Genomic DNA, 27,147 nt, shown 5'->3' with positions numbered 1-27,147 from the left:
CTCGCTCTCTCACTCTCTCTAATAAATAAATAAATCTTTTAAAAAAAGAAAAAAAGGACTTCACTAAATGGAATGGAGTCACCAAAAACAAAACATACTTCACCACCCTAGTCAAACCCCACTCCTTGAAAAATAAACTTACAAAGAATGAATAAATTTGAGATCCTAGAAATAGGACATAAATCTCTTTTGCAAGCCTACCTGTAGATGTGCAATCTCACACACATACACACAAAGCCATCTTCCTATATGCTCAAATCAAAGAATAATTTTTGCAAAACAAATAACTAAGTAATATGTATTTTCTATAAAGTTCTATCTAAACAGTAAGATTAAAACAGTCTGAAGAGGAAGGAAGAAATATGGGGGAAAAAGATAAGCTAGGCAAAGTAATTGGTGAACTATGACATTTGCCATGGTAATTTGTGAAACTAACAGGACTAATGCTTGTTTTCCATTAACTACAAAGTAAATACATTTGCATTAACCTTCTGATTTTTCCCCTAAGAGTTATGGATTTGATTCAGCAATTTCTTTTCATTTGAAGGGGGCTCTCTGGTTCTTATTAAGTGATGGTGGTGGCTTTAAGTGAAAGAATAGCAACAAGTAAATAAGAGGCATCCCAGAGAAATTCACAAGCCCCTGCTATGCTTTTGAGGGGTATCAAGAGTACACAATATAAGTTTAGAGTTCCTGCATGAGAACCCACGCTTACCGACTGGTTAGTAAAAAGGCATTACATCACATCACTTCAGGGAAAAGAGTGAGATTTGCTTTGAAAATCACAAACACTAGAGCTCACTGATGCTTCTTTTAGGGAACGCTGCTGAGCAGGGGTCTATGAGACTCCATGGATTGCAAGCATGTGGGTGTGTGCCAGTATGGTGGTGTTTACTCCCAAGTCAGGCTCAGGTCTAAATAAACTATGATCCACTCTATCAATAAAAATTTTTGCTCTCACTTACCATTGTATTTTCTTCTTTCTATACCCAATAGCTGAGTACAAAATGAATACCTTACTTTTTAACTATCTTCCCAATTTCTTAAAACTTTTGCAATAATATCTTAAAAACTATACATACATATGCCTAAAAATAATCAGAAAAACTTATGCAATTAATTTCACTAATAGTTGGTTAAGGTATTTATACAAATCTATTTTTCCTATTTAGAGAGTAGTAATAGTAATTAGGAATAGTAATTAAAACCAGAAAGAAACTACTTAATTCCAAGAGTATTTTCTCTATATAAACCATCAAAAGGATACAGCTTTTACCATTATCTAATTAGTCTTAATATTTGCAGTTAGAATATATTGAGTCTAAACTTACTATGTAGACAAGCAGGAGTTAGTACCATGGGTTGCTAATTCAATCTATCATTAAATATTATCAAGCTATCCAATCCCTAAAGCCATGTTCTGCATTAGGTGTTTAAAGAAATAACCTCAATAAGAAATTCCTCAGTAAGACTGTTTATTTAACAAATATTGAGTACCTACTATGCGCTACAATCATGCCACATACTGTGCCAGGCATGGGAGATATGCTAGTGAACTAGGGTCCCCTGATCTAGGAGCTCGGACTTTGATAAAGAAGATACATATTAAACATGGGTTTAATTACATATATTAGGCATATGTATATTATATTAATATAATTATATATATTAATAAGCATGGGTCGATTTGATGCCGACTTGTTTGTTCTTTTAAAGAGAACTGAATTCTAAAAGTCAACAATAATTGAATACTTATTTATTAGTCAACAGCTTCTCCTCTATCCAGGAAGAAAGGAAGAAGAAAAAGAGCAAGGGGTAAGACGGAGGGGAGTAAATGGAGAAAGGGAAATATTCAGAGAAAGGGTGAGACAAAAACCCAATTAAGAGCACCTGATCTCTGGCCTGAGCCATGCATCTAGCTTATCCCAACCATATACACTAGCAGATATCCTTTTGCTTAAACTAGGTTTGTATCATTTAGAGCCAAGAATCCTTATTAATATATGATATATGTGGTCTTAGATAGGACATGCAATATGTATCTAACTGAAATTTATGAAGTATTATTGATTGAGCACTTATGATATATCAGGAGCTGTGGCACATGCTTTATACACTGCATTTTACTTCATCCACACAAGCACCTCAGAACCTTCTGAGTGTTTTAGGAGAGGAAATTGAGGCATGAAGGTTATATAATAATTTCCCAGGTGCTCAGTAAAAAGTAATGTCAGAACTCAAAACACAGGACTCAGGTACAAAAACCCCATGCTCTTCACACAACACTGAACAAATGATCTAATGAAAAAGCATCAAACTAAGTTTAAACTATCTATCCTAAATAATCTGATACTTCTTAATGTTACATGGTACATTTACAAAACCTCACAGTTGAATAAAATTTAATGAAGTCCAAAATACTACAGCCCGTTCTTAATATTCTAAAAACATCCAGGAGAAACTTCTTGTCTGATTTTAGACATTTTCATAGCTTAAGACAAGTCCTCTCAAATTTGACCTTTCTCATTCTCTAGAGAGTAAATCTGGAAGTCTCTTATTCATTGTGTTTGGACACAGGATTCGAGGAACCATCTAAATTCTACATCTCCCAGCAATTAACCACTATCACATATGACATTTAAAAGGGAGAATTATATTTTATTTAGCCTTGAAACCCCTACTCTATTATATAGAGATATATCTTGCCAAGCTCAGGGTTAGTCATTACTAAGACCTAAAAATGATTTATTTTCATAAGGTTATTAAAATAATAGTAATTGGAAATATTTGTATAGTACTTTACAGTTTACAAAGCACTTTTACAGAAAGTATATCCCTGAACCCTCCTAGCAGTTCTATAAGGAGACAGAGGATAAATCACGCCTCCATTCGGCAGTTAAAGAAATTCATGATGAAAGAAGCACAGTTATTTGCCCGAGTCATTCAGCCGTTAAGTGACAGACTGAGATTTTAAAACAGGCCTTCTGGATCCAAAGTCAATGTCCATTCCAAGAAAATAAACACTTTACCAATGACTGCTAAAGCACTTTTCCATCTGCTTATTTAAAGCATTCTTTCTCCCCTAAACCTTTATGCCAGAAATGTTTAAATAAATAATCATCTCCTCTAAAGTCTCTTCACTACAACCCTGGTTCATGAACACTTACTCAGCAAAATCTGCCACACTCAGTGCCCAGAAAATTATGTCTCAAGGCTTCTACCTGGATCTGTGCATCTGCAGCTACTCAGAAATCTGAGGAAAATGAGTGTTCTTAATAACTATACTTTAAACAAAAATCTTTATAAAATGTTCTATATATTTCCTTGTCTGCCCTTAAACAAACTGTTGCAAAACAACACTCTCTTGATACAAACAAGAATTATGTACAGAGCCTCAGTCCTATAGCCAGGCCTTGTGTTAAGTGCTGATGGTTCAAAGGCAGACACAGACCCCAACTTCAAGGCAGCACAGGAAAGGGTGAGGAGGTAGTCAAAAGCACTTGGTGCAAAAACAAATATCTAAAGTAGGGGCAGCAGATGGTCCAGAAAGCCTCTGGGCAAAAAAGAAGAGATATGCAGGCAGAGAACAGCAGAGAACACTGTAAACATGGAATTAAGGAGGAAATCTTAGGCAGTTTTGCAACAATCACATCCAAAAGCTGACGGCTTAAGGGTAGAATTGAAGAAGTCAAAGTTCAACACCAGCCTATAAGACTAGAAGGAAAAGACACATTGCTAGGTTCAGAGATGTCAAGCACAGGTAAGAGCACCCCTAGAGAAAAGTAAAGGCAACTATCCCACATACAACTCAACAAGAAGAAGACAGAAGAAAAGGAAACCAGTGCACGTACATGCATGCCCATAGAGAACCTTATGTCACCTCCTCATCTTCTCATTTTCTAGACAGGGTAAGCCTTGAGCTGGGCTCCTTGCTCAGTGTGGAGTAAACAGGAGATTATCTCCCTCTCCCTCTTCCTCCCCTTCCGCTCCTCTTCCCCCCAATCACCCCACACCCCTCTCTAAAATGAATAAAATCTTTTAAAATAAACAAACAAAGGAGTATAGTTATCTGTCCAAAGCCACAAACGTTAGTAGCAGAATACGGAATAGAGCCCAGATTGCTGGTCCCTTGAATCTAAGCTCTGCCAACAGACACTGCCTACCTCACATATTTATATAAATTTGAACTGCTTCTACCACCTTTCAAAGCTCACTTAAAATATATCATGATGAGTACTAAAATGAATTTTAGTGATAAGAGAATTCACCTCAAAATTATTTATGCTGAACTAATATAATCTTTCATAAATCTACTTGGAAATATCCTTAGAGTCATTTATATCATTCTTTTTCTACAGTAGTTATTTTAGAAAGTGGAATGTAGATTAGTGGTCATAACTCACTGCTGGGTTTTATTATTTTATCATTATAAATAATGGTCAAGGTTAAAGATAATAGTGATATTATAAATCTACCTTTAATGCATATAATGAAGTCTATATGTCTATAGTAACTAATAGAGTAATTACAGAAAATATAGATGCTAGCAGAAAGAAATTCTTTGAAAATGGGCATAATTATTCTCATTCATGAACAGTGGTACTCTTTCACAAAGCCACAAGACTCTAGAATCAGTCTTCTCCCTGACCAGAATACTCTCCCTAAGTGATCTTTAGGAGATAACAAAATTCTGTTCAGGAAGTATGGGGGAGAGGATCATCTTGATAAGAAAGCAGAGATATCATCAAAACTCCTCTAATAGTGGGGGGTGGGGGTATAAAATAAACTCCTCTAATACTATAATTTCAAATTATTGTCCTGGGCATTCTCATTAGCTGACTTCTAAAACACCTCCAGAAAGATTCTGTTACTAACTTTTCAGATTTTTTAAGGAAAATAAAGTATATAGTTGCCTATACACTAAATTTTACCAACATGGGTTGGATTTACCCATTTAATTTTGTTCACACTGAAAGTGAATATCAGAAAGAGCATGGAGGTAATTATGCGGCTGAGAGACTGCCCAGGTGCCTATGAATTGCCTAAAATATTTCTCTAAGTCTCTCAAAGTTAAGTCCCAAAAGTATTAAAGGATGACATTCCAACAGATGTTATGGTGGTGTTGAAGAAATATAACAAAGACCCACATGGCCTTAAGCATGTGCTCAAAACTGGCCCTCAGTAAACACCTATGCAATGAATAGTCCCATCATACCAGTCTGTCACAAAAGCCTCTCTGGGTCCTAGACCACCTACTAAAAATGTTTTATTTAAAATATTTAAAATTTTTCTTTATTCCATTTAGAGAGCAGATTGCTAAGGATTTATGAAATGAAACATGCAAGTAAAACAGCTTTAATATACGTTAAACAGCTTCCCCCTTTTTTTAGATCATAAAACTCCATAAGAAATCAGAACTGCCTGGATTTTTCTTGTATGCCCTACGAACTTTGCTCTTCTACCTAAAACTTGCCTTCCAACTAAATGTCATTTGTGATTATTAGGAACTTTTGCTGTATTTGAATTTTTTGAAGAAAATTTACAACTTCATACTCAATACATGAAAAAAATCTCAAGGGCAAGTAATAATGGCAAAATGGAGGTGGAAATTATCCCCAAATTACTGCATCTCAATACCTAATCAGCAGGAGAACTTGGAAAGAGGCCATTATCTTTAACTTGGAGGCAGGAAAGCTATTGGGTTGACACAAGCACCTGAAGAGCAACCTATCATGTTCACATCCATCTGAAACATCATCTTTCCTGGATTGGTCAAGGTCATACCTCATATGCTTCTGTCTGTGTTTTCCTCCATATATGTGTATTATAGAAAACAGAATTGATATTTAAATTTCCCTAAAACTAAAACCCACAAAAACAAGTTCAAAACATGAAACTGGCTAACCACAAAGGATCCCAGGATAACTGACAAACTAGCAATTACGTATGTGTACTAACAAGTACATAAGAACATTCTACATGATGTGTTTTACAAACCAGCACATCTTTAAGTCATTGCTCAGAAAGACAAGGGAAGAGGCTCACAAACACAGGAAACTGCAAGTTAAGGACACATATTAACAATAACATTCTTTTCCCCTGCCCATCACCCAGAGAGCAAGAGCAGGCCTCTTGATTGATCCCTCCTTTCCTACTCTTATCATTTATTTAAAAGAAGCTGGACCAGAATACCATTACTGTTACCTAATACCCAACATCAATGAAGTCAGCTTTCACTCTTAACTATTTCCAGCATACCTTTCAACAAATGCTCAGAGAAGTAAAAATGCCTAACAAATTCTTTTATCAATCCATGCCCCACAAAATGATCTGCAAGCCACTTTAGATACACCAGTCACCACTAGCTTTACGGTTTTGAGCAAAACCATGGGCAAAATGGAAAACAATCAATTATTACACTCAAAAACTTTCAATTCACATAAATCTGAATTCACCAGATAAGGGAAGAAAATCCTCTTCAGTAGGTTCATATTGCCCAAATTTCAAAACTCTTAAGCAAATGAATATTAAACATGTAACTTGCCAAGACTTGGGCTCTCCAAAGTGGAGATAATTAATGCTGTAGAGGTCCATATCCTCGGTGTGCCACGCGAATGTGGTTTTCCACATGCCAAAATAGAGATAAGGGGTATTTACACCCTCTATAGAAATACCGCACTCTTCCTCAACCACATCCAAGACTGTATTTAGGCGAGCTATGTTCCATTCATCCACACCCTGGAACCAGGAGAGAGAGAAAAAAAAATCAAACATTAATAAGCTAATAAAGATAACATTTACTAATCAAACTGTCATGTGCCAAAATTATCACACTGTGTACTTTAATTCACTGAGAAATGAAAAATAGAGCAATCATTATTCAGGTGATATATCAATTATTAATTATCCAAGATTATTACTGGCATAATGTAGTTCTATATGAACATAAGTATGAAAGTATAGCAAAAAAACTTCCTGATTCCAAATGGAAGTATAAGTTAAATCCCCACCCCTTAGCTGTTGTTTGTAAAAAATCACTGATTCAAAGAATATGACTTGAAGTGAGCTTCCATCTTTGGCACACACGCCTTTTATTTGAGGAAGGAGGTAGCTTTTTGCTTTTTAATTTATTTGTACATTATTTTAGAAGCCATGTTCAATGTCAGACATTATCTCAAGATACCAATGGCAAAATATTTCTTTTGGGCTCCCACTCTCATCCCTATCCATTTCATTTTAGCACGTAATACATCATTTCCTAAAAATTCCACCTCTAATTATGGGGAAAACTCAGCATTCTTCTAAACCAGAGATTGTTGTGCTTTTACTGTTCCTTCAACTAAATATTAACTTCTTATGTTGATGGGAAGTTTTAAACACAGAATAACTGATTAAAAAATACTTATCCGGGGCTCCTGGGTGGCTCAGTGGGTTAAAGCCTCTGCCTTCGGCTCAGGTCATGATCCCAGGGTCCTGGGATCGAGCCCCACATCGGGCTCCCCGCTCAGCGGGGAGCCTGCTTCCTCCTCTCTCTCTCTCTCTGCCTGCCTCTCTGCCTACTTGTGATCTCTGTCTGTCAAATAAATAAAATCTTTAAAAAAAAAAAAAAACTTATCCAAACTTTAATAAAATTGCTGGGAAAATCTAGTTTTACAGCAATAATTGTGATGATAGAGAAAAAAGGATAGAATCACTGATACTAGAGTTATGGTACAGGAAAAGATTCTGGTTTTATTAGAACTTACCAATTACTCAACTATAAATCATAACTGCTTAAGATCTTTAAAAAACTGTGTATTTTTCCTTTTATGAGAAAGACATGCCTTTCTCATAATGAAACATAAACGTTAGAGATTGGGCCCATTCTATGCAATCATGAGGAAACTGCAATCCCTTTAAATCCAATTCAGTCTCCTCGTGGTGCTATTAAAGAAGTTCATTAAATGTGTTCCTCTATACTGATAAGGCCTTCTCCAATGACTATGCCAATGACCACATAGACTACCACATCTAATATTTCCCTTATACACTAAAAACTTCCAGGGTTGTTCTGTTTTTATACAGGTCTGTAGACAATTCTCTAATCAGTGTACTAACTTTACTTCCTCATGCTTTGGGTTAAGAAAGTTATTGATGCAGCAGTTACTGAAGCTCTGCCTCAGGTAATTAAAAGTCCCAGGGAAAATAATTTAATTCCCAAATTCCCCTAAGCAGCCACTCTATCTACAACTTAAACCCCACAGGGGGAAGTGTGCATTTAGAAATTGGTCAAAGTATCTATTTAGAGAAGATCCTAAATTCCAACTTATGAGACCTCATAAAAATTAAATCAAATTCTATAAAATGTTTTATCGCACTCTATTTATAGTGATGCAGTCTCTCAACTCTAGTCCAATCAGACCTCAGTCCAATCACTCTAATAATAGAGTCCTATTTGAAAGTCATTACTGAGGCAATGAATCTAAAGTAATAAATGAGCACCATATTAGAGGAATCATTTTAAAACTGAATGAGCTTGAAAATTTAAGAACAAACTATTCCTCTGAAATTCCTAAGATTCTTTTCTTTATTTCTAACTGATATTATCTTTCAGGAATAACTGAGGCTGAATCTTTTGACATCCCTTGACCTGCAGCTCTAAGGGGAAGAAAGTGAAGAAGAAAGAATACTGTAAGAAGACCTAGATTTTAGCCCCAGCTCTGCCACTGACCAGCGCAAAAATCAGAGACTTTCTGAGCTTTCAGTCTGTCTTCATGAAAACGTGAGAGCTACAGCATCTTCCTAGAGTTGCTCAGAGTACTGAACAGACTAACAGACACAAAATCTTTGGAAAATAACACCTACTATTTCTTAGAACCTATGAAATAAACATCTCCACTATTCTCTAATAAGTCTGACTAGAAAGCCTCCCCAAACGATGAGATAAGTGATAATAAAGTCCTGTGAAATTCTTTCCATTAATGGTTCTTTCCATTAATGGGCAAGTAACATATTTGCAGAATTTTCTTCTGGACAGAGCCACAGTTGCCATGATGCTGAAATTCAATTTCTTTTATTAAAATAAAAAGTCATATCATTTCAACTAAAGAGGTTATATTAAGAGTAACTGGTATAACAGAGACTAAGAATAAATCTTACTGCTTCAAAATTCCTTCTCCAATTTGTGTCCTCTACTATTGACTGAACTACCTAACAGCTACCAAGGACAGACTCTGCTCAAACACTGAAGAGTCCAGGTTGTCCTCAGAGAGTTAGAAAAGGAGTACACCTAGTCTGTCATTTAAACAAACTGTTACACCATACTCTACTCCATTACTCTACACATACCTACGTACTATACCTATTCAAAACAATCCTGTAAAATATGTAACATTATACCCAAATGAGCAAATGGAAAAACTAAAACTCCTAGCTAGTAGTAGGTGGCAAAGATAAACCCAAATCTGCTTCCTGACCTAAACTCCATGCTTCCAGTTCTGATCATCTTAAAATAAAATGTGTCATCCTCTTCTTTCAGCCTCCTCAACAAAGATCCAAGGAGCTAATTTCTAGGACAGGCAAACCCATAAAGTTCCCAAATTCTTCCTACCCACAGGGAGAGACATCCTACACACACACTGGCAAAGCTTAAAATGCAAGCCTGCTTCACTTTTGTGGAGGTGGTAACAGAACTCATTTAGTGTAAAAGCAATCTCAGAAGACGCTAGCTACAAACAAGCCCAACATGACAGGTTGGAATCTGTCAAACTATTCAAAGTTTACAGCCACTGAGTCTTAGCAGAAAGTCTGCACTCCAGTCCAAGTTCATAGCCAAATGCCTTTTTTCAGATCCCATCCCCTCAAATAAAGTTCTCCCACACATCTTTCAAGAGATGCTTGAGCATCTGTTTTATATATTTGTAATTCACCTGACTTCCACTAGGCAGACATTACCCGCCAGGTCCCACTCCCTTCACTCCAATCACCCATTTGGCATTCTGGGCCTGTCCTGCTCCATTTGTCTATTTACACTGTATCTGTCAGGTTTTCTGAAATAACTCACAATTGGCCCATGATTTGTGCACATACGCATAACTGAGAAGTTTATGAAGGATTTCTCCTTTCAATCTCTGTATCTTCCACCTATCAGGAATCTGATGGCAGTCTGAAAGAACTCTTAAGTCTTCATTACCATAACCAGAGCCAGGAGCTGTCTGAAGACAGGCTTTGGATTTCACAGAGGGAGTAACATCAGAACACAAACAATACATTTATCTATCTCCAGAAAGACAGTACCAAGTTTGAGTTCCTGGCCCTTATGCTCTGGGCCTGTGTCCCTGAAATACGCCATAGCCGGGGCAATAAGCAACCTCTCCTCAGGACTGTGCACATCTGTGACTCCCCCTACAGTGGCTGCACTCAGTCACTAGAAGACTTAAGGATGACATAGCATCAACATATCATGTTAGAAACCTCACCAATAATAAGCCATTCCCACCTAACACAGAGAAATAATGAAAAACTCATAGAAAACCAGTTTTTTTCCCAAAATATTTCCAGTGGGACATTAGTCCTACCAGCAGATATAGTCAAACTTTGGCTTCTATTTCTCCTCCTCTTAGAGAGTCATAGAGCTGACAGGTACTCCAAAGGATGTGAGAGGTCCTTTATAAGAAAGTCTGTTTAACTCTGCTTAACTCCAAATTTACCAAATATCACTTAACCATGGAATCTTGTTTATATAATACATTAACATTCCATAAAATCATGCTGTGTAGGGGGTGCCTGGGTGGCTCAGTGGGTTAAGGCCTCTGCCTTCGGCTCAGGTCGTAGTCTCAGGGTCCTGGGATCAAGCCCTGCATCAGGCTCCCTGCTCGGCAGGCAGCCCGCTCCCCCCCACCCCGTCTACCTGTGATCTCTGTCTGTCAAATAAATAAATAAATAAATCTTAAAAAAAAAAAAAATCATGCTGTGTGGGACAGCACATTCAGGGAAGGATTATAGTAAACTGCTCCTTAAATGCCTCAGCCCAAAGAACTCAGTAGTAAAAGAGAAAATAATTTGAGCCACAACTGCAATGGCATTTTAGACCCCAGGGTATGTGATGGGTGGCTGGAATATGGCTCCATCTGTTGTCATAACACACATATGTAATTTGATTGTGCCACCTAAAAATACAGAGAGAATGTAAATTTAATGCATTTAAAATCTTCCCAAAAAGGTATTTCTAAATGAAGACAAAGAGATTAAAACTAGGAAGGAAAGACAGAAGACATGACCAAATTTTTAAAACTATCAAACATACTGATGACCACAGAACGGGTTTTAAAAAAAAAAAAGTACATAAAAATGAAGGCACAGGGCACCCGGGTGGCTCAGTCAATTAAGCTGAGTTTTAGCTCAGTTTTAGCTCAGTTCATGATCTCAGGGTGCTGGGATCGAGCCTGGCATCTGGATCCCTGCTAAACAAGGAGTCTACTTCTCCTTCTGCCTACTCCTGCCCCCGACCCGCTTCTGCTCTTTCTCTCTCTCAAATAGAATCTTTTTTTATTAATTTTTATTTATTTCTGAGAGAGAGAATGGGAGCACAAACACAGGGAAGGGCAGAGGGAGAAGCAAATTCCTGCTAAGCAGGCAGCCCCATGCAGGACTCGATCCCAGGACCCTGGGATAATGACTTGAGCCGAAGGCAGATGCTTAACTAACTGAGCCACCAAGGCAAACCTCAAATAAATAAAATCTTTAGGAAAGAAAAATAAAGGCACAACCACCAAAGCCTACATAAAGGTTGTTCTAAAACAAAAGACAAATTAGTAAACTTACGAAAATCAAGGTTATACACTCTTTTTCTGCCCTCACCCAGCAAATAGTAAAATGGAATAAAGAATTTCTATCTCAAAAAATGACAGGATCTCAGAAAAGCAACATGCTGCACATGAGTCAAAAGCTCTCTGATCAAATGCTGGCTCCAGCACTTAGCAGGGTTATAGGATCTAATGGCTTCTCAATGGTCATTTGTAGCAGAGCAGCCAGCTGGGCCCTGACAAGACTGTGACCACTTTGAAACAGCCATAGTAAAGGTCCAGTGTTTAATGGAACTACTTTCAAAAATTATATCCTTGTCAACAGAAGTGGGGTCCTAAGGCTTCCCAAAAATACATAAATCCAGACTTGCCTACCTTACAGGAAAACTGCAAAGGTAAGATTACAAAATACATATGAAAATTTTTTTTTTAATTTCCTTTCTAACTAAATTTTTCTTTCAAAAACATGGGAAGGGGTTTCAGAACCACAGCTTGTTTGAGTGGTATTCCCTGGGGTTCAGGGCCCACCTCACCTCAAAGATAATTGTGGCAGCATGTTCCAAAGAGCACAGCACGAAGTGAAGAGCTAGGTGATAAAGCAGGAGTTACAAATTCAGGTGCTCAAAGAGCACAGCAGGTAACATCAGTGAGTGAAGCAGCCAAGTGTAAGTCAAAGGGGGGTGGGGGAGACCATTTGGAGACCTCACTCATTTCCCAAATGGGGAGACCTACCCATTTGGAGACATCTACTATCCCTTCTAACAAGGACAGCCATTACTCAGCTCCTGTCTATTGCTGTCACTAGAAAAGCTGCCAGATCTTCTGACGAGCCCCAAATCCAAATGTTATGGGATATGAGCCAACTTTTAAAACCATGTGGATTGGGCGCCTGCATGGCTCAGTTGGTTGAGCGACTGCCTTCGGCTCAGGTCATGATCCCAGACTTCCAGGATCTCATCCTGCATCGGGCTCCCAGCTCCTTGGGGAGTCCGCTTCTCCCTCTGACCTCCTCCTCTCTCATGCTCTCTCTCACTCATTCTCTCTCAAATAAATAAATAAAATCTTTAAAAAAAATTTTTTAAACCATGTGGATCAAACAAAATACATCTGTGGCCACTTCTGCAAAAATGCAGTAGGCATTAAAGAGTTCACATTTATTGCAATAATTCATATGTGATGAAGAAGAAAGAAGTTTTGGATATAGGCTATAAATACAAAGTTAGTGACTGTGAGCTTGGGACAGAGACACTGCTCAGATTTTTAAAACTAATCATACATTTACCCGACACTAAATAACAACGTCAGGTATTCTACAAACCTGTCCAGTAACCAGAGTGAGATTGTACAAGTGGCATGACAGGAATCTACTCTCCATATACACATTGTCCTCCCATTCCACCACTGTGTAGAAATCCAATATGCTAATGAACAGAAAGACACAAAGTAAAATGGGAAAATGTAAAGCCTGAGTAATTATGAAAACTGAATAACCAACTGCAGATAAGTGGAATGAAGCACATAGGTTTAGACGAAACAGTCCTGAACAAAGCTATTTAACTTCTTCAGACAAGCCTCTGTGAAGCAATAGCCAGGATAAGAGTGAAAAGAGGGCAGAAGAAAGCTGTGCAAGGAATAAGCCACACCATGCACACCTGCCAAGTGACAGGCAGCGACAACATGCATACCTGCCAAGTGACAATTCTGTGAGCTGTACTGCACCAAGGTCAACCTGACTATACATTCTGTTTTGTTCACAAAGTAGAAGAGTTAAAATCACTTGCCTGTAAGTATGAAAAATTGCTACAATATCAACAACAATCATGTGAAAAAAGCCCTGGATGATCATTAAACACTTCCAACTGAAGACTCAAACCAATGAAGAATTTCTTCACTCTATTTTACATATTTCAGGGACTGTTTTTTCATTGGCTTTACATAAAATCTGGGTGGCTACAGAACAATAACTGATAAATTGACACACTCACTATTATTAATTATATTTTTATGGCACCTTTCATACAGTAGGAGAGTCTATATGGTTCTTGTTTTCCAAAATTAGTTCTAAACACTGACCTGCCAATCTCTCACTTAGGCTTTCCACATCTTCATTGTCATCCCTCTATTATATTCTATCCTCAACACTGTCAACATCCAAACCCATGCTTCTCTCTCCACTCCCCACCTCCTGCCATCATCTTCAGCACATTCAATGTTATACCCATGGGGCTACTTTCCAAACAATGTCATGAGCCCTCAATCTCATGCCCATGCACATGCCAGTTCTGAAACAAAGTGATGTATGCAAAAAATCTTTTAAAAATTAGTAAACAAACCTTAAAAAAAAGAAAAATAACATTTTCTTTATATCTGATATCCACAAAAAAACTAGTGCAGGTATTTGGCAATTATTTTATTAATGCAGAGACCTAAAATGCACTGAGATAATCCCCATGCTAGCAAAGTGCCCTCATTTTACAGATGGAGTTAAGATGCTCAGCAAGTTAACAGCAATTTAACTCCTTGTTTGAAAATTAGAGCAGTCTCCTCAGTAGCAAATACTGAGCAAAATACAGTAGCAAATACTGTCTGTCCAGCAAATCAGAATTCTTTGTAATTAATCCCTTCAGAAATACTGGAGTTGGTTCCATTTTTAAACTCAGTATTATAATATATTTCTCATTAGCACATAGTGTGTACTATGCAATATTTTAAAAATTTTTTAGGTATTCTTACCTAAACTGATTAGACAAAAATACTAATTTTTAAGAATTTTCTTTAAAAGATTATGTTTCCTCATTTGGCTTTTACCATTCCTTTTAATGACCCTGTCACAGAGAAGCCAACACCTAACAAAAGACTATGCACCAATCTCCACTAATTCACTGGGAACTTCGAGCCAGGCTAATGTAAATTACTGCCACTAATTCACATGCCTTTAACAAGCCCTTAAAGTCTCAAAGGTAATGCACACAGAGAAAGAAAAATAAAATTTGGTCAGTGCTTTAAAGGCTTCAAAATTCAATCCGTTTTACACTATGTGAAAATTGTACCTTTCCATAACTAAAATGAAAGCTCTGGTCCACATTTTAAAATGGACTGAGGATTTCCTACAGATCTTTACACAATAAGAATAAAATTAGACCCACATGATATTCATTTTGCTTTAAAGTTCACTACAACATGTAACATGATAGTCCTTTTTGTTTCTTTCTTTCCATAAAAATATCTCACATTCTCCGAACTTTCTAGTTTTAAAACAGACCTCCTTTTCTCAAAAAGTTAAAAACAGAACTACCCTATGAACCAGCAATTGCCTTCTAGATATTTACCCAATATAAAAATATTAATTCAAAGGGATCCATGCACCCTGACCTTTAGAGAAGAGTTATCTACAATAGTCAAATTATGAAAACAGCCCAAGTGTCCATCAAGTGATGAATGGATAAAAGAAGATATGGTATGGGATGCCTGGGTGGCTCAGTCAGTTGAGTATCTGCTTTCGGCCCAGGTCATCATCCCAGGGTCCTGGGATCGAGTCCCACATGGGGCTCTCTGCTCCTCGGAGAACCTGCTTCTCCCTCTGCCTGCCACTCTCCCTGCTTGTGTTCTCTCTCTCTTTGGCAAATAAATAAATAAAATCCTTAAAAAAGAAGAAGAAGAAGATGATGATGATGTGGTATTATATATAGAATGGGTTATTACTCAGCCATAAAAAAGAATGAAATCTTGCCATTTGCAATGACATGAATGGGATTAATGAGCATAATGCTAAGTGAAATAAGTCAGTCAGTCAGTCAAAGACAAATACCACATGATTTTCTCATTATGTGGAATTTAAGAAACAAAACAAATGAGCAAATGGAGGGGGAAAAAAAAGAGAGAGAGAGAGAGAGGCACACCAAAAAACAGACTCTTAACCACAGAGAACAAACTGATGATTACCAGAGGAGAGGTGGGTAGGGGAATGGGTAAAATAGATGAAGGGGATTAAGGAGTGCACTTGCTGTGATGAGCACCAGGTGTTGTATGGAAGTGTTGACTCACTATATTGTATACCTGAAACTAATATTATACTGTATGTTAACTAACTGGAATTTAAATAATTTTTTTAAATTTTTAAATAAAATAAAAATAAAGCAGACCTCTTTTCCCTTTTACATTTTTATATACCGAAATACTTACAATTTTATAGCAGTGCCTTTTCTTTCTAAAAATCTGGACAATAACCAACCTAGAACAAGTTTTCAAAGAAACAAACAAAATTCTTCAACAAAAGTACCATAGAAAAAGACAAACTGTTCACCTTAAAAAGGTAATTATGAGTATGAAAAGAAGAAGGACAGAAAAGAAAAAGGTAGAACCGCCCAGTCAAATAAAAAAACTGCAGAGAGCTTGGGATGCCTGCATGGAGTCTGGACTATTAAAGGTTTCAGGTTATGTTAATGTGTCCCCGGTTCCAGGCAGAAGCAATCCCAGCCCTCCTGGGAGAAAAGCTCCCTCCATTTAGACCTATAAGTTTTTCACAAATTAAGATCAAGTCAAAGCATATAACCAAAGATCACCATACACACAGGGAGGCAAGGCAACACTGGACAAAGCTAGCTGACAAAGCATTTAGAACCATCCCCCAGCAAGGGCTGCTGACATTAGAATTATCAGAGAGACAATAAGAACATGATTTAAAGAAATAAAATATAGAATCACAAAAACAAGCTCATAAAATAAACTATTTAGAATGACCTGTCAGATCTGGAGGAAGGGGTGGACTTCTAGAAAGGAAATACATCATCATTAAATTAAAAACTCAATTAAAGGGTTAAACAAGAGAGGTAGTTAACCAGAAAATAAAATTTAAGGCCTCACCATACAGTGCAATACAGAAGCATGATGAGATAGAAAATCTGAAACTGAAGCAATACTTAGAACAATAGTATGTCTCAGGAGAAATAAAAATTCTAAAACCAAATTAAATGAAAAAGGCTGATAAAAATCAATTATATTAAAATTAAAATCTTCATTCATTAAAGACACTGTAAATAAACCCACCTCTAAAAATACTGATGTCAACTTTAGTTAACCTTAAATATGCTAAACTGAATCTACAAAACAGATATCTCAGACCTTTACTAATGCTGCAGCTTTTATTTTCCAAATGGCCAAAATACCAAAATGGCTATTATATTTATGGATTAAAAACTGCTTATTAAGTCTTCATTATTACACCTATTCTTGAAGATGATAATATTCTATGTGGCCAAATATATGAGCTTATTCTAGACTTATTTCAATGTTCTTCATTTTTAATTTAACTCTTCACAGACATGTTGAAAGTAAAAATAGTATTTTGTCTATATTCCTTTTCAAGTATTTCTAGATAAGGGATTAAAAAAAGAACCACATATCTGAAGTAATAAAATATGAAATCGGTCTCTCCAAGGTCAGAAATGATTAATGTTTTTGCTACATACCTTTATTCATTACTTTCTGATCAAAAGTTACTAAGTATTTTTATGTTTATAAATATGCTTTCACAGCATACCTTGTATACATGTAAAAAGTATTCACTTTTGCTGCTCACCTTCTAATTGACAAAGAAAAAAATCAGTGAAAATTACAAAAACTGTGGAAGAAGTTACCTGCCATCTGTTCCTAGTGGTACCTGCCTCTGGCTAGTCACATACCTACTCAAGAAACCTTCACCATTGAGTACAACAGGATGAAAATCTGAACTCACTTTCAATATCCCCTACTAGACGCTGACTGCTATATCAAGAATTAAGCGTAAAACATCTAATTGACAATTAGTATAATTGTGAGTAGCTTATAATTTTGTTTCTAATTCTGCAGACTATGTTTAAACAATTCAAAAGTATGTTCTTGATTCTAACATACTAAGTGGTATTGTACAGCGATCACTTTATTTAATGCATACAACAGTCCTATGAACTTGATGAAAGTATAACCTTGTATAGCTTCAGGTGCTAGAATTTAAATTCATCTCTTAACACACACACACACACACACACACAGGAGCACTGGTGGGGGCTCAGTCACTTAAGCATCAGACTCTTGATTTCAGCTCAGGTCATGATCTCAGGGTTATGAGACCGAACCTCGTGTCAGGCTCCATGCTCAGCCCGGTGTCTGCTTGCCCTCTCCCTGCTTGCAATGTTTCTGTCTTTCTCTCTCTTTCAAATAAATAAATAAATAAAATCTTTTAAAAAATGAAAATCAAAAGAAACAAAAAACTGAAAGGAACAAGCCACAAGTGAAGCAAATAATTCAACAAATATAACTGGAAGAGTTTTGGTATCCAGAAAAACATTTTTAAAACTCCCAATAATAAGAAAAAGTCAAACAATCTAATAGAAAACTGGAAGAGAATGTGTCACAACAGAGGAAACATGAATAGCCAATAAAGACATGAAAAGATATCGTATGTCATTTGTAATCAGAGAAATGCAAATTTCCATAAGATATTTTACAGGAATAAGATTGATAATAAGTAAGAAGATGAACAACATTAAGTGCTCAAGACAAAATGTCAGCATTAGGATGCCTTTGGAGGTGACAGAAATGCTCTAAGATTGGAATCAAAGTGATGGTTACACAAAAATTATTTAATTATACACTTAAAATAGGCAAATTTTGCAGTATACAAAATATACCTCACCAAAGCTGTCTTAAAAAATGATTATACAATTGGAGGAGGAGCAAGATGGCAGAGGAGTAGGAGACCTAAATTTAGTCTGGTCCCTTGAATTCAACTAGATTTTTATCAAACGATTCTGAACACCTACAAATTCAACAAGAGATCAAAGAAAAGAATAGTAGCAATTATATGAACAGAAAAGCGACCACTTTCTGGAAGGTAGGGTGTGTGGAGAAGTGAATCCAAGGTGCTATATGGGAAGATAGACCATGGTGGGGGGAGGGAGCCTCAATCAGCCAGATTCCGGTAAGTGATAGAGATGGAGAGCACAAAATCAGAACTTTTAGAAGTCTGTCCCAATGAGGGATGTCACTCCAGTGGCTAAGTGGGGTCAGGGGGTGGAATCCCTCTTGGGACAGTGTGGTCTCAGGAACCTTGGGGTCACAGAAAGACTGACGGTGCCTGAGTGCGGCAGAGCTCTCAGGTTTCAGAGCAGGGAACCGGGCTGCAAAGATGGAGCCCAAAGAGTGGGTTCTCAGCTTGGGGTTGTCATAAACTATGATCCTCAGCACAGTCAGACCACTGCACACTGCTCTTTGAGCAGGGACCCCACAAATGGCAGATCCAGGGAGACCCCCTGCCCTCCACTTTCCACCAACGTAAGGAGCAGCACGGGAGTGCATTAAAGGAATCTGCTGGGTTTGGAGACTCCAAACAGGGCCATGTGCCAGAGTCATAACTGCTCAGTCACAGGCCGGTGAGCTCGGAGCGCAGCCAGAGACCAGCGAGACAAGAGTGACTGACTGCTTTTCTCTGAGGGCTCACTGAAGACTGGGGCCCCAAGCTCTCAGCTCCTCTGGGACAAATATTGGGAGCATGCCATTTTCATTCTTGTCCTCCAAAGCTGTATGGAAAGCTTTAAGGGAACAAAAGCTATAGAGAGCAAACCCAAGTAGATTACCTAGCATGGCCCCTGGCAAGGGTGGTACAATTCTACCTGGAGCAAAGACATTTGAGAATCACTGCAACAGGCCCCTCCCCCAGAAGATCAGCAAGAACAAACAGTTGAGAAGAAGTTTACCAATCAATAAGAACTGCAAAACTCCAGTGCTGGGGAATACAACACATAGAATTCATGGCTTTTTCCCAATAATTCTTTAGTCTTTCAAAGTAAAGTTTTTTAAGTTTATTATTTTTACTTTTTTTAAAAAATTTTTTCTCTTTCCTTTTTTAACCAACATCATATCTTATCGATACTTTTTTAAAATCATTTTTAATTTTCATTTTTACACTCATATTCTATTCCTACACTGTATTTAAACTTACATTCTGTGTGTCCGTGTCTGTGTATGTATAAAAGCTTTTCATTCTTTAAAACTTTGGAAAACAGTTTCATCTAACAGACCAAAATAGACCCTAAAACTAGTCTATGGCTTTGTTCTAGTCTCCCACCTAATCACATTCTCACCCTTTTTTTTTTATTTTTTTTCTTTTTCAATCAACTTATCATTATCAATTCCTTTTTTAAAATATTTTTCAATTTTCACCTTTACACTCCTATTCCCTCCCTTCATCATATTTACTCTTATTTATATATATATATGTTTTTCCTTTGTTAAGGTGTTGGGAGGCAGTCTCTTCTAACAGACAAAAATACACCCAAAATCTAGTGTATGGCACTTTTCTATTTACCAGCCTGATCATATTCTTTTTTTTTTTTTTACTTTCTTTTCCCCAAGATTGCAGATCTCTTCTGATTCATTTAGTGTATATTTTTCTGGTGTGGTTGTTACCCTTTTAGCATTTTGCTCTCTCATTCGTCTATTCTTCTCTGGACAAAATGACAAAACAGAAAAACTCATCTCGAAAAAAAGAACAAGAGGCAATCCCAACTGCCAGGGACATAATCAATACAGACATTAGTAAGATATCGGAACAAGAATTCAGAATAGTGATTATAAAGCTTCCAGCTGGGCTTGAAAAAAGCATTGAAGATACTAGAGAATCCCTTTCTGGAGAAATAAAGGAACAAAATCTAACTAGGTTGAAATCAAAAAGGTTATTAATGAGGTGCAATTAAAAAAAGAGGCTCTTACTGCTAGGATAAAGGAGGCAGAAGAGAGAATTAGTGATATGGAAGACCAAAGGATGGAGAATAAAGAAGCTGAGAAAAAGAGATATAAACAACTACTGGATCACGAGGGAAGAATCTGAGAGATAAGTGATGTCACAAGACAAAACACTATTAGAATAATTCAGATTCCAGAAGAAAAAGAAAGAGAGTGGGGGGCAGAAGGTATAATGTATTAAATTATAGTAGAGACCTTCCCTAATCCAGGAGGCACAGAGAATGCCCATGAAAATCAATAAAAATAGGTCAACACGGGGGAGGAGTCAAGATGGCGGAGAAGTAGCAGGCTGAGACAACATCGGGTAGCAGGAGATCAGCTAGATAGCTTATCTAACCATTGTGAACACCTACAAATACAACGGGAAATCGAAGAGAAGAAGAGCAACAATTCCAGAAACAGAAAATCGATCACTTTCTGAAAGGTAGGACCTGCGAAGAAGTGAATCCAAAGCGACGGGAAGATAGACCCCGGGGGGAGGGGCCGGCACCTGGCAAGCGGCGGAGCGACGGAGCACAAAATCGGGACTTTTAAAAGTCGGCTCCACTGGGAGACATCGCTCCAGAGGCTAAACTGGAGGGAAACCCAGGCGGGGTCAGCATAACCCCAGGTCCCGCGGGGTCACAGAAGGACTGGGGGTGTCTGAGTGCCGCAGAGCTCGTAGGTATTAGAGCGGGGAAGCCGGCTACAGTGACAAAGCCGAGGAGTGAGCTCTAAGCCCGGGGTTACCTTGTGCCGGTCGCAGGCTGGGTGGGCTCGGAGCGCAGCCGGAGGCCACGGAGACAAAAGCGACCCGGCGCTTTTCTCCAGCTCCAGCAATTGACTGCTTTCCTCGAGGCGCGACCGCAAGCCAGGGAGGCGGGGCTGTTGGGCGCTTTGCTCTGAGAGTGCACTGAGGAGCGGAACCCCAAGCTCTCGGCTCCTCTGGGCCGAGAGATTGGGAGGCCGCCATCTTCATTCCCGTCCTCCGGAACTCTACAGAAAGCGCTCAGGGAACAAAAGCTCCCGAAAGCAAACCCGAGCGGATTCCTTAGCCCGGCCCCTGGCAAGGGCGGTGCAATTCCGCCTGCGGCAAAGACACTTGAGAATCACTACAACAGGCCCCTCCCCCAGAAGATCAACAAGAAACCCATCCAAAACCAACTTCGCTCACCAAGAACAGCGGAATTCCACAGCAGGAGAAATCAAATCTTATCTGGACAAAATGACAAGGCGGAAAAACTCACCTCAAAAAAAAGAACAAGAGGCCTTACCGAAGGCTGGAGACCTAATCAATACGGACATAGGTAACATGACAGATCTAGAGTTCAGAATGACAATTCTCAAGGTTCTAGCCGGGCTCGAAAAAGGCATAGAAGATATTAGAGAAACCCTCTCCGGAGAGATAAAAGCCCTTTCTGGAGAAATAAAAGAACTAAAATCTAACCAAGTTGAAATCAAAAAAGCTATTCATGAGGTGCAATCAAAAATGGAAGCTCTCTCGGGGCGCCTGGGTGGCTCAGTGGGTTAAAGCCTCTGCCTTCGGCTCAGGTCGTGATCCCAGGGTCCTGGGATCGAGCCCCACATCGGGCTCTCTGCTCAGCAGGAAGCCTGCTTCCTCTCTCTCTCTGCCTGCCTCTCTGCCTACTTGTGATCTCTCTCTGTCAAATAAATAAATAAAATCTTTTAAAAAAAAAAAAAAAAAATGGAAGCTCTCACTGCCAGGATAAATGAGGCAGAAGAAAGAATTAGTGACATAGAAGACCAAATGATAGAGAATAAAGAAGCTGAGCAAAAGAGAGACAAACAAATACTGGACCACGAGGAGAGAATTCGAGAGATAAGTGACACCATAAGACAACACAACATTAGAATAATTGGGATTCCAGAAGAAGAAGAAAGAGAGAGGGGAGCAGAAGGTATATTGGAGACAATTATTGGAGAGAATTTCCCTAATATGGCAAAGGGAACAAACATCAAAATCCAGGACATGGTAAGAACGTCCCTCAAAATCAATAAAAATAGGTCCACATCTCGTCACCTGATAGTAAAATTTACGAGTCTTAGCGACAAAGAGAAAATCCTGAAAGCAGCCCGGGAAAAGAAGTCTGTAACATACAAGGGTAAAAACATTAGATTGGCAGCGGACCTATCCACAGAGACCTGGCAGGCCAGAAAGAACTGGCATGATATATTCAGAGCACTAAACGAGAAAAACATGCAGCCAAGAATACTATATCCGGCTAGGCTATCATTGAAAATAGAAGGAGAGATAAAGAGCTTCCAGGACAAACAAAAGCTGAAAGAATTTGCAAACACCAAACCAGCTCTACAGGAAATATTGAAAGGGGTCCTCTAAGCAAAGAGAGACCCTAAAAGTAGTAGATTAGAAAGAAACAGAGACAATATACAGTACCAGTCACCTTACAGGCAATACAATGGCAATAAATTCATATCTCTCAATAATTACCCTGAATGTTAATGGGCTAAATGCCCCAATCAAAAGACAAAGGGTATCAGAATGGATAAAAAAACAAAACCCATCAATATGCTGCCTACAAGAAACTCATTTTAGACCCGAAGACACCTCCAGATTTAAAGTGAGGGGGTGGAAAACAATGTACCATGCTAATGGACATCAGAAGAAAGCTGGGGTGGCAATCCTTATATCAGATCAATTAGATTTTAAGCCAAAGACTATAATAAGAGATGAGGAAGGACACTATATCATACTCAAAGGGTCTGTCCAACAAGAAGATCTAACAATCTTAAATATCTATGCCCCTAACATGGGAGCAGCCAACTATATAAACCAATTAATAACAAAATCAAAGAAATACATCAACAGTAATACAATAATAGCAGGGGACTTTAACACTACCCTCACTGAAATGGACAGATCATCTAAGCAAAAGATCAACAAGGAAATAAAGGCCTTAAATGACACATTGGACCAGATGGACATCACAGATATATTCAGAACATTCCATCCCAAAGCAACAGAATATACATTCTTCTCTAGTGCACATGGAACATTCTCCAGAATAGACCACATCCTGGGTCATAAATCAGGTCTCAATCGGTACCAAAAGATCGAGATCATTCCCTGCATATTTTCAGACCACAATGCTCTGAAGCTCGAACTCAATCACAAGAGGAAATTTGGAAAGAACGCAAATACATGGAGACTAAACAGCATCCTTCTAAAAAATGAATGGGTCAACCAGGAAATTAAAGAAGAATTGAAAAAATTCATGGAAACAAATGATAATGAAAACACAACAGTTCAAAATCTGTGGGACACAACAAAGGCAGTCCTGAGAGGAAAATATATAGCGGTGCAAGCCTTTCTCAAGAAACAAGAAAGGTCTCAAATACACAACCTAACCCTACACCTAAAGGAGCTGGAGAGAGAACAACAAAGAAAGCCTAAACCCAGCAGGAGAAGAGAAATCATAAAGATCAGAGCAGAAATCAATGAAATAGAAACTAAAAAAACAATAGAACAAATCAACAAAACTAGGAGCTGGTTCTTTGAAAGAATTAATAAGATTGATAAGCCCCTGGCCAGACTTATCAAAAAGAAAAGAGAAAGGACGCAAATAAATAAAATCATGAATGAAAGAGGAGCGATCACAACCAACACCAAAGAAATACAAACAATTATAAGAACATACTACGAGGGCGCCTGGGTGGCTCAGTGGGTTAAGCCACTGCCTTCGGCTCAGGTCATGATCTCAGGGTCCTGGGATCGAGTCCCGCATCGGGCTCTCTGCTCAGCAGGGAGCCTGCTTCCCTCTCTCTCTCTGCCTGCCTCTCTGTCTACTTGTGAACTCTCTCTGTCAAATAAATAAATAAAATCTTTAAAAAAAAAAAGAACATACTACGAGCAACTCTATGGCAACAAATTTGACAATTTGGAAGAAATGGATACATTTCTAGAGATGTATAAACTACCACAACTGAACCAGGAAGAAATAGATAACCTGAACAGACCCATAACCAGTAAGGAGATTGAAACAGTCATCAAAAATCTCCAAACAAACAAAAGTCCAGGACCAGACGGCTTCCCAGGGAAATTCTACCAAACATTTAAAGAAGAATTAATTCCTATTCTCCTGAAACTGTTCCAAAAAATAGAAATGGAAGGAAAACTTCCAAACTCATTCTATGAGGCCAGCATCACCTTGATCCCAAAACCAGACAAGGATCCCACCAAAAAAGAGAATTACAGACCAATATCCTTGATGAACACAGATGTGAAAATTCTCACCAAAATACTGGCCAATAGGATCCAACAGTACATTAAAAGGATTATTCACCACGACCAAGTGGGATTTATTCCAGGGCTGCAAGGTTGGTTCAACATCCGCAAATCCATCAATGTGATACAATACATTAATAAAAGAAAGAGTAAGAACCATATGATACTCTCAATAGATGCTGAAAAAGCATTTGACAAAGTGCAGCATCCCTTCCTGATTAAAACTCTTCAAAGTGTAGGGATAGAAGGCACATACCTCAATATTATCAAAGCCATCCATGAAAAACCCACCGCAAATATCATTCTCAATGGAGAAAAACTGAAAGCTTTTCCGCTAAGGTCAGGAACACGGCAGGGATGTCCGTTATCACCACTGCTGTTCAATATAGTACTAGAAGTCCTAGCCTCAGCAATCAGACAACAAAAAGAAATTAAAGGCATCCAAATCGGCAAAGAAGAAGTCAAACTATCACTCTTTGCAGATGATATGATACTATATGTGGAAAACCCAAAAGGCTCCACTCCAAAACTGCTAGAACTTATACAGGAATTCAGTAAAGTGTCAGGATATAAAGTCAATGCACAGAAATCAGTCGCATTTCTTTACACTAACAACAAGACAGAAGAAAGAGAAATTGAGGAGTCAGTCCCATTTACAATCGTACCCAAAACCATAAGATACCTAGGAATAAATCTAACCAAAGAGGCAAAGAATCTATACTCAGAAAACTATAAAGTACTCATGAAAGAAATTGAGGAAGACATAAAGAAATGGAAAAATATTCCATGCTCATGGATTGGAAGAACAAATATTGTGAAAATGTCTATTCTACCTAAAGCAATCTACGCATTTAATGCAATCCCTATCAAAATCCCATCCATTTTTTTTTAAAGAAATAGAACAAATAATCCTAAAATTTATATGGAACCAGAAAAGACCTCGAATAGCCAAAGGAATATTGAAAAAGAAAGCCAAAGTCGGTGGTATCACAATTCCAGACTTCAAGCTCTATTACAAAGCTGTCATCATCAAGACAGTATGATACTGGCACAAAAACAGATATATAGACCAATGGAACAGAATAGAGAGCCCAGAAATAGACCCTCAACTCTACGGTCAACTAATCTTCGACAAAGCAGGAAAGAATATCCAATGGAAAAAAGACAGCCTCTTCAACAAATGGTGCTGGGAAAATTGGACAGCCACATGCAGAAAAATGAAATTGGACTATTTCCTTACACCACACACGAAAATAGACTCAAAATGGATGAAGGACCTCAATGTGCGAAAGGAATCTATCAAAATCCTTGAGGACAATGCAGGCAGTAACCTCTTTGACCTCAACCACAGCAACTTCTTCCTAGGAACATCGCCAAAGGCAACAGAAGCGAGGACAAAAATGAACTATTGGGATTTCATCAAGATCAAAAGCTTTTGCACAGCAAAGGAAACAGTTAACAAAACCAAAAGACAACTGACAGAATGGGAGAAGATATTTGCAAACAACATATCAGATAAAGGGCTAGTATCCAAAATCTATAAAGAGCTTAGCAAACTCAATACCCAAAGAACAAATAATCCAGTCAAGAAATGGGCAGAGGACATGAACAGACATTTCTGCAAAGAAGCCATCCAGATGGCCAACAGACACATGAAAAAATGCTCCACATCACTCGGCATCAGGGAAATACAAATCAAAACCACAATGAGATACCACCTCACACCAGTCAGAATGGCTAAAATTAACAAGTCAAGAAATGACAGATGCTGGCGAGGATGCGGAGAGAGGGGAACCCTCCTACACTGCTGGTGGGAATGCAAGCTGGTGCAACCACTCTGGAAAACAGTGTGGAGGTTCCTCAAAAAACTGAAAATAGAGCTACCCTACGACCCAGCAATTGCACTCCTGGGTATATATCCTAAAGATACAAACGTGGTGCTCCGAAGGGGCACGTGCACCCGAATGTTTATAGCAGCAATGTCCACAATAGCCAAACTGTGGAAAGAGCCTAGATGTCCATCAACAGATGAATGGATAAAGAAGATGTGGTATATATACACAATGGAATACTATGCAGCCATCAAAAGACATGAAATCTTGCCATTTGCGACGACGTGGATGGAACTAGAGGGTATCATGCTTAGCGAAATAAGTCAATCGGAGAAAGACAACTATCATATGATCTCTTTGATATGAGGAAGTGGAGATGCAAGGCGGGGGGGGTTGGGGGGAGGTAGGAAAAGAAAAAATGAAAAGATGGGATTGGGAGGGAGACAAACCATAAAAGACTCAATCTCAAGAAACAGACTGAGGGTTGCGGGGGGGAGGGGGGACGGGA

General features: G+C 38.3%; 1 protein-coding gene across 3 annotated transcripts in view; it reads right to left on the bottom strand.

The window, feature by feature from the left end:
* The window catches only part of KDM4C (lysine demethylase 4C), a 447,232-nt gene that overhangs the window by 351,479 nt on the left and 68,606 nt on the right, over positions 1-27,147 (bottom strand). For all 3 annotated transcript variants that reach the window (XM_080819441.1, XM_080819442.1, XM_080819440.1), the window contains exon 5: positions 6,545-6,738. In XM_080819441.1, coding sequence (XP_080675567.1) covers positions 6,545-6,738 — 194 coding nt within the window. The remainder of the gene's footprint in view (positions 1-6,544; positions 6,739-27,147) is intronic.

This window comes from Martes martes (genome assembly GCF_963455335.1).
Source record: "Martes martes genome assembly, chromosome: 12".
In the NCBI taxonomy this organism is placed as follows: Eukaryota; Metazoa; Chordata; class Mammalia; order Carnivora; family Mustelidae; genus Martes; species Martes martes.
Note: the sequence above shows the minus strand (reverse complement) of the source record. Positions and strands in the feature narration are given on the sequence as shown.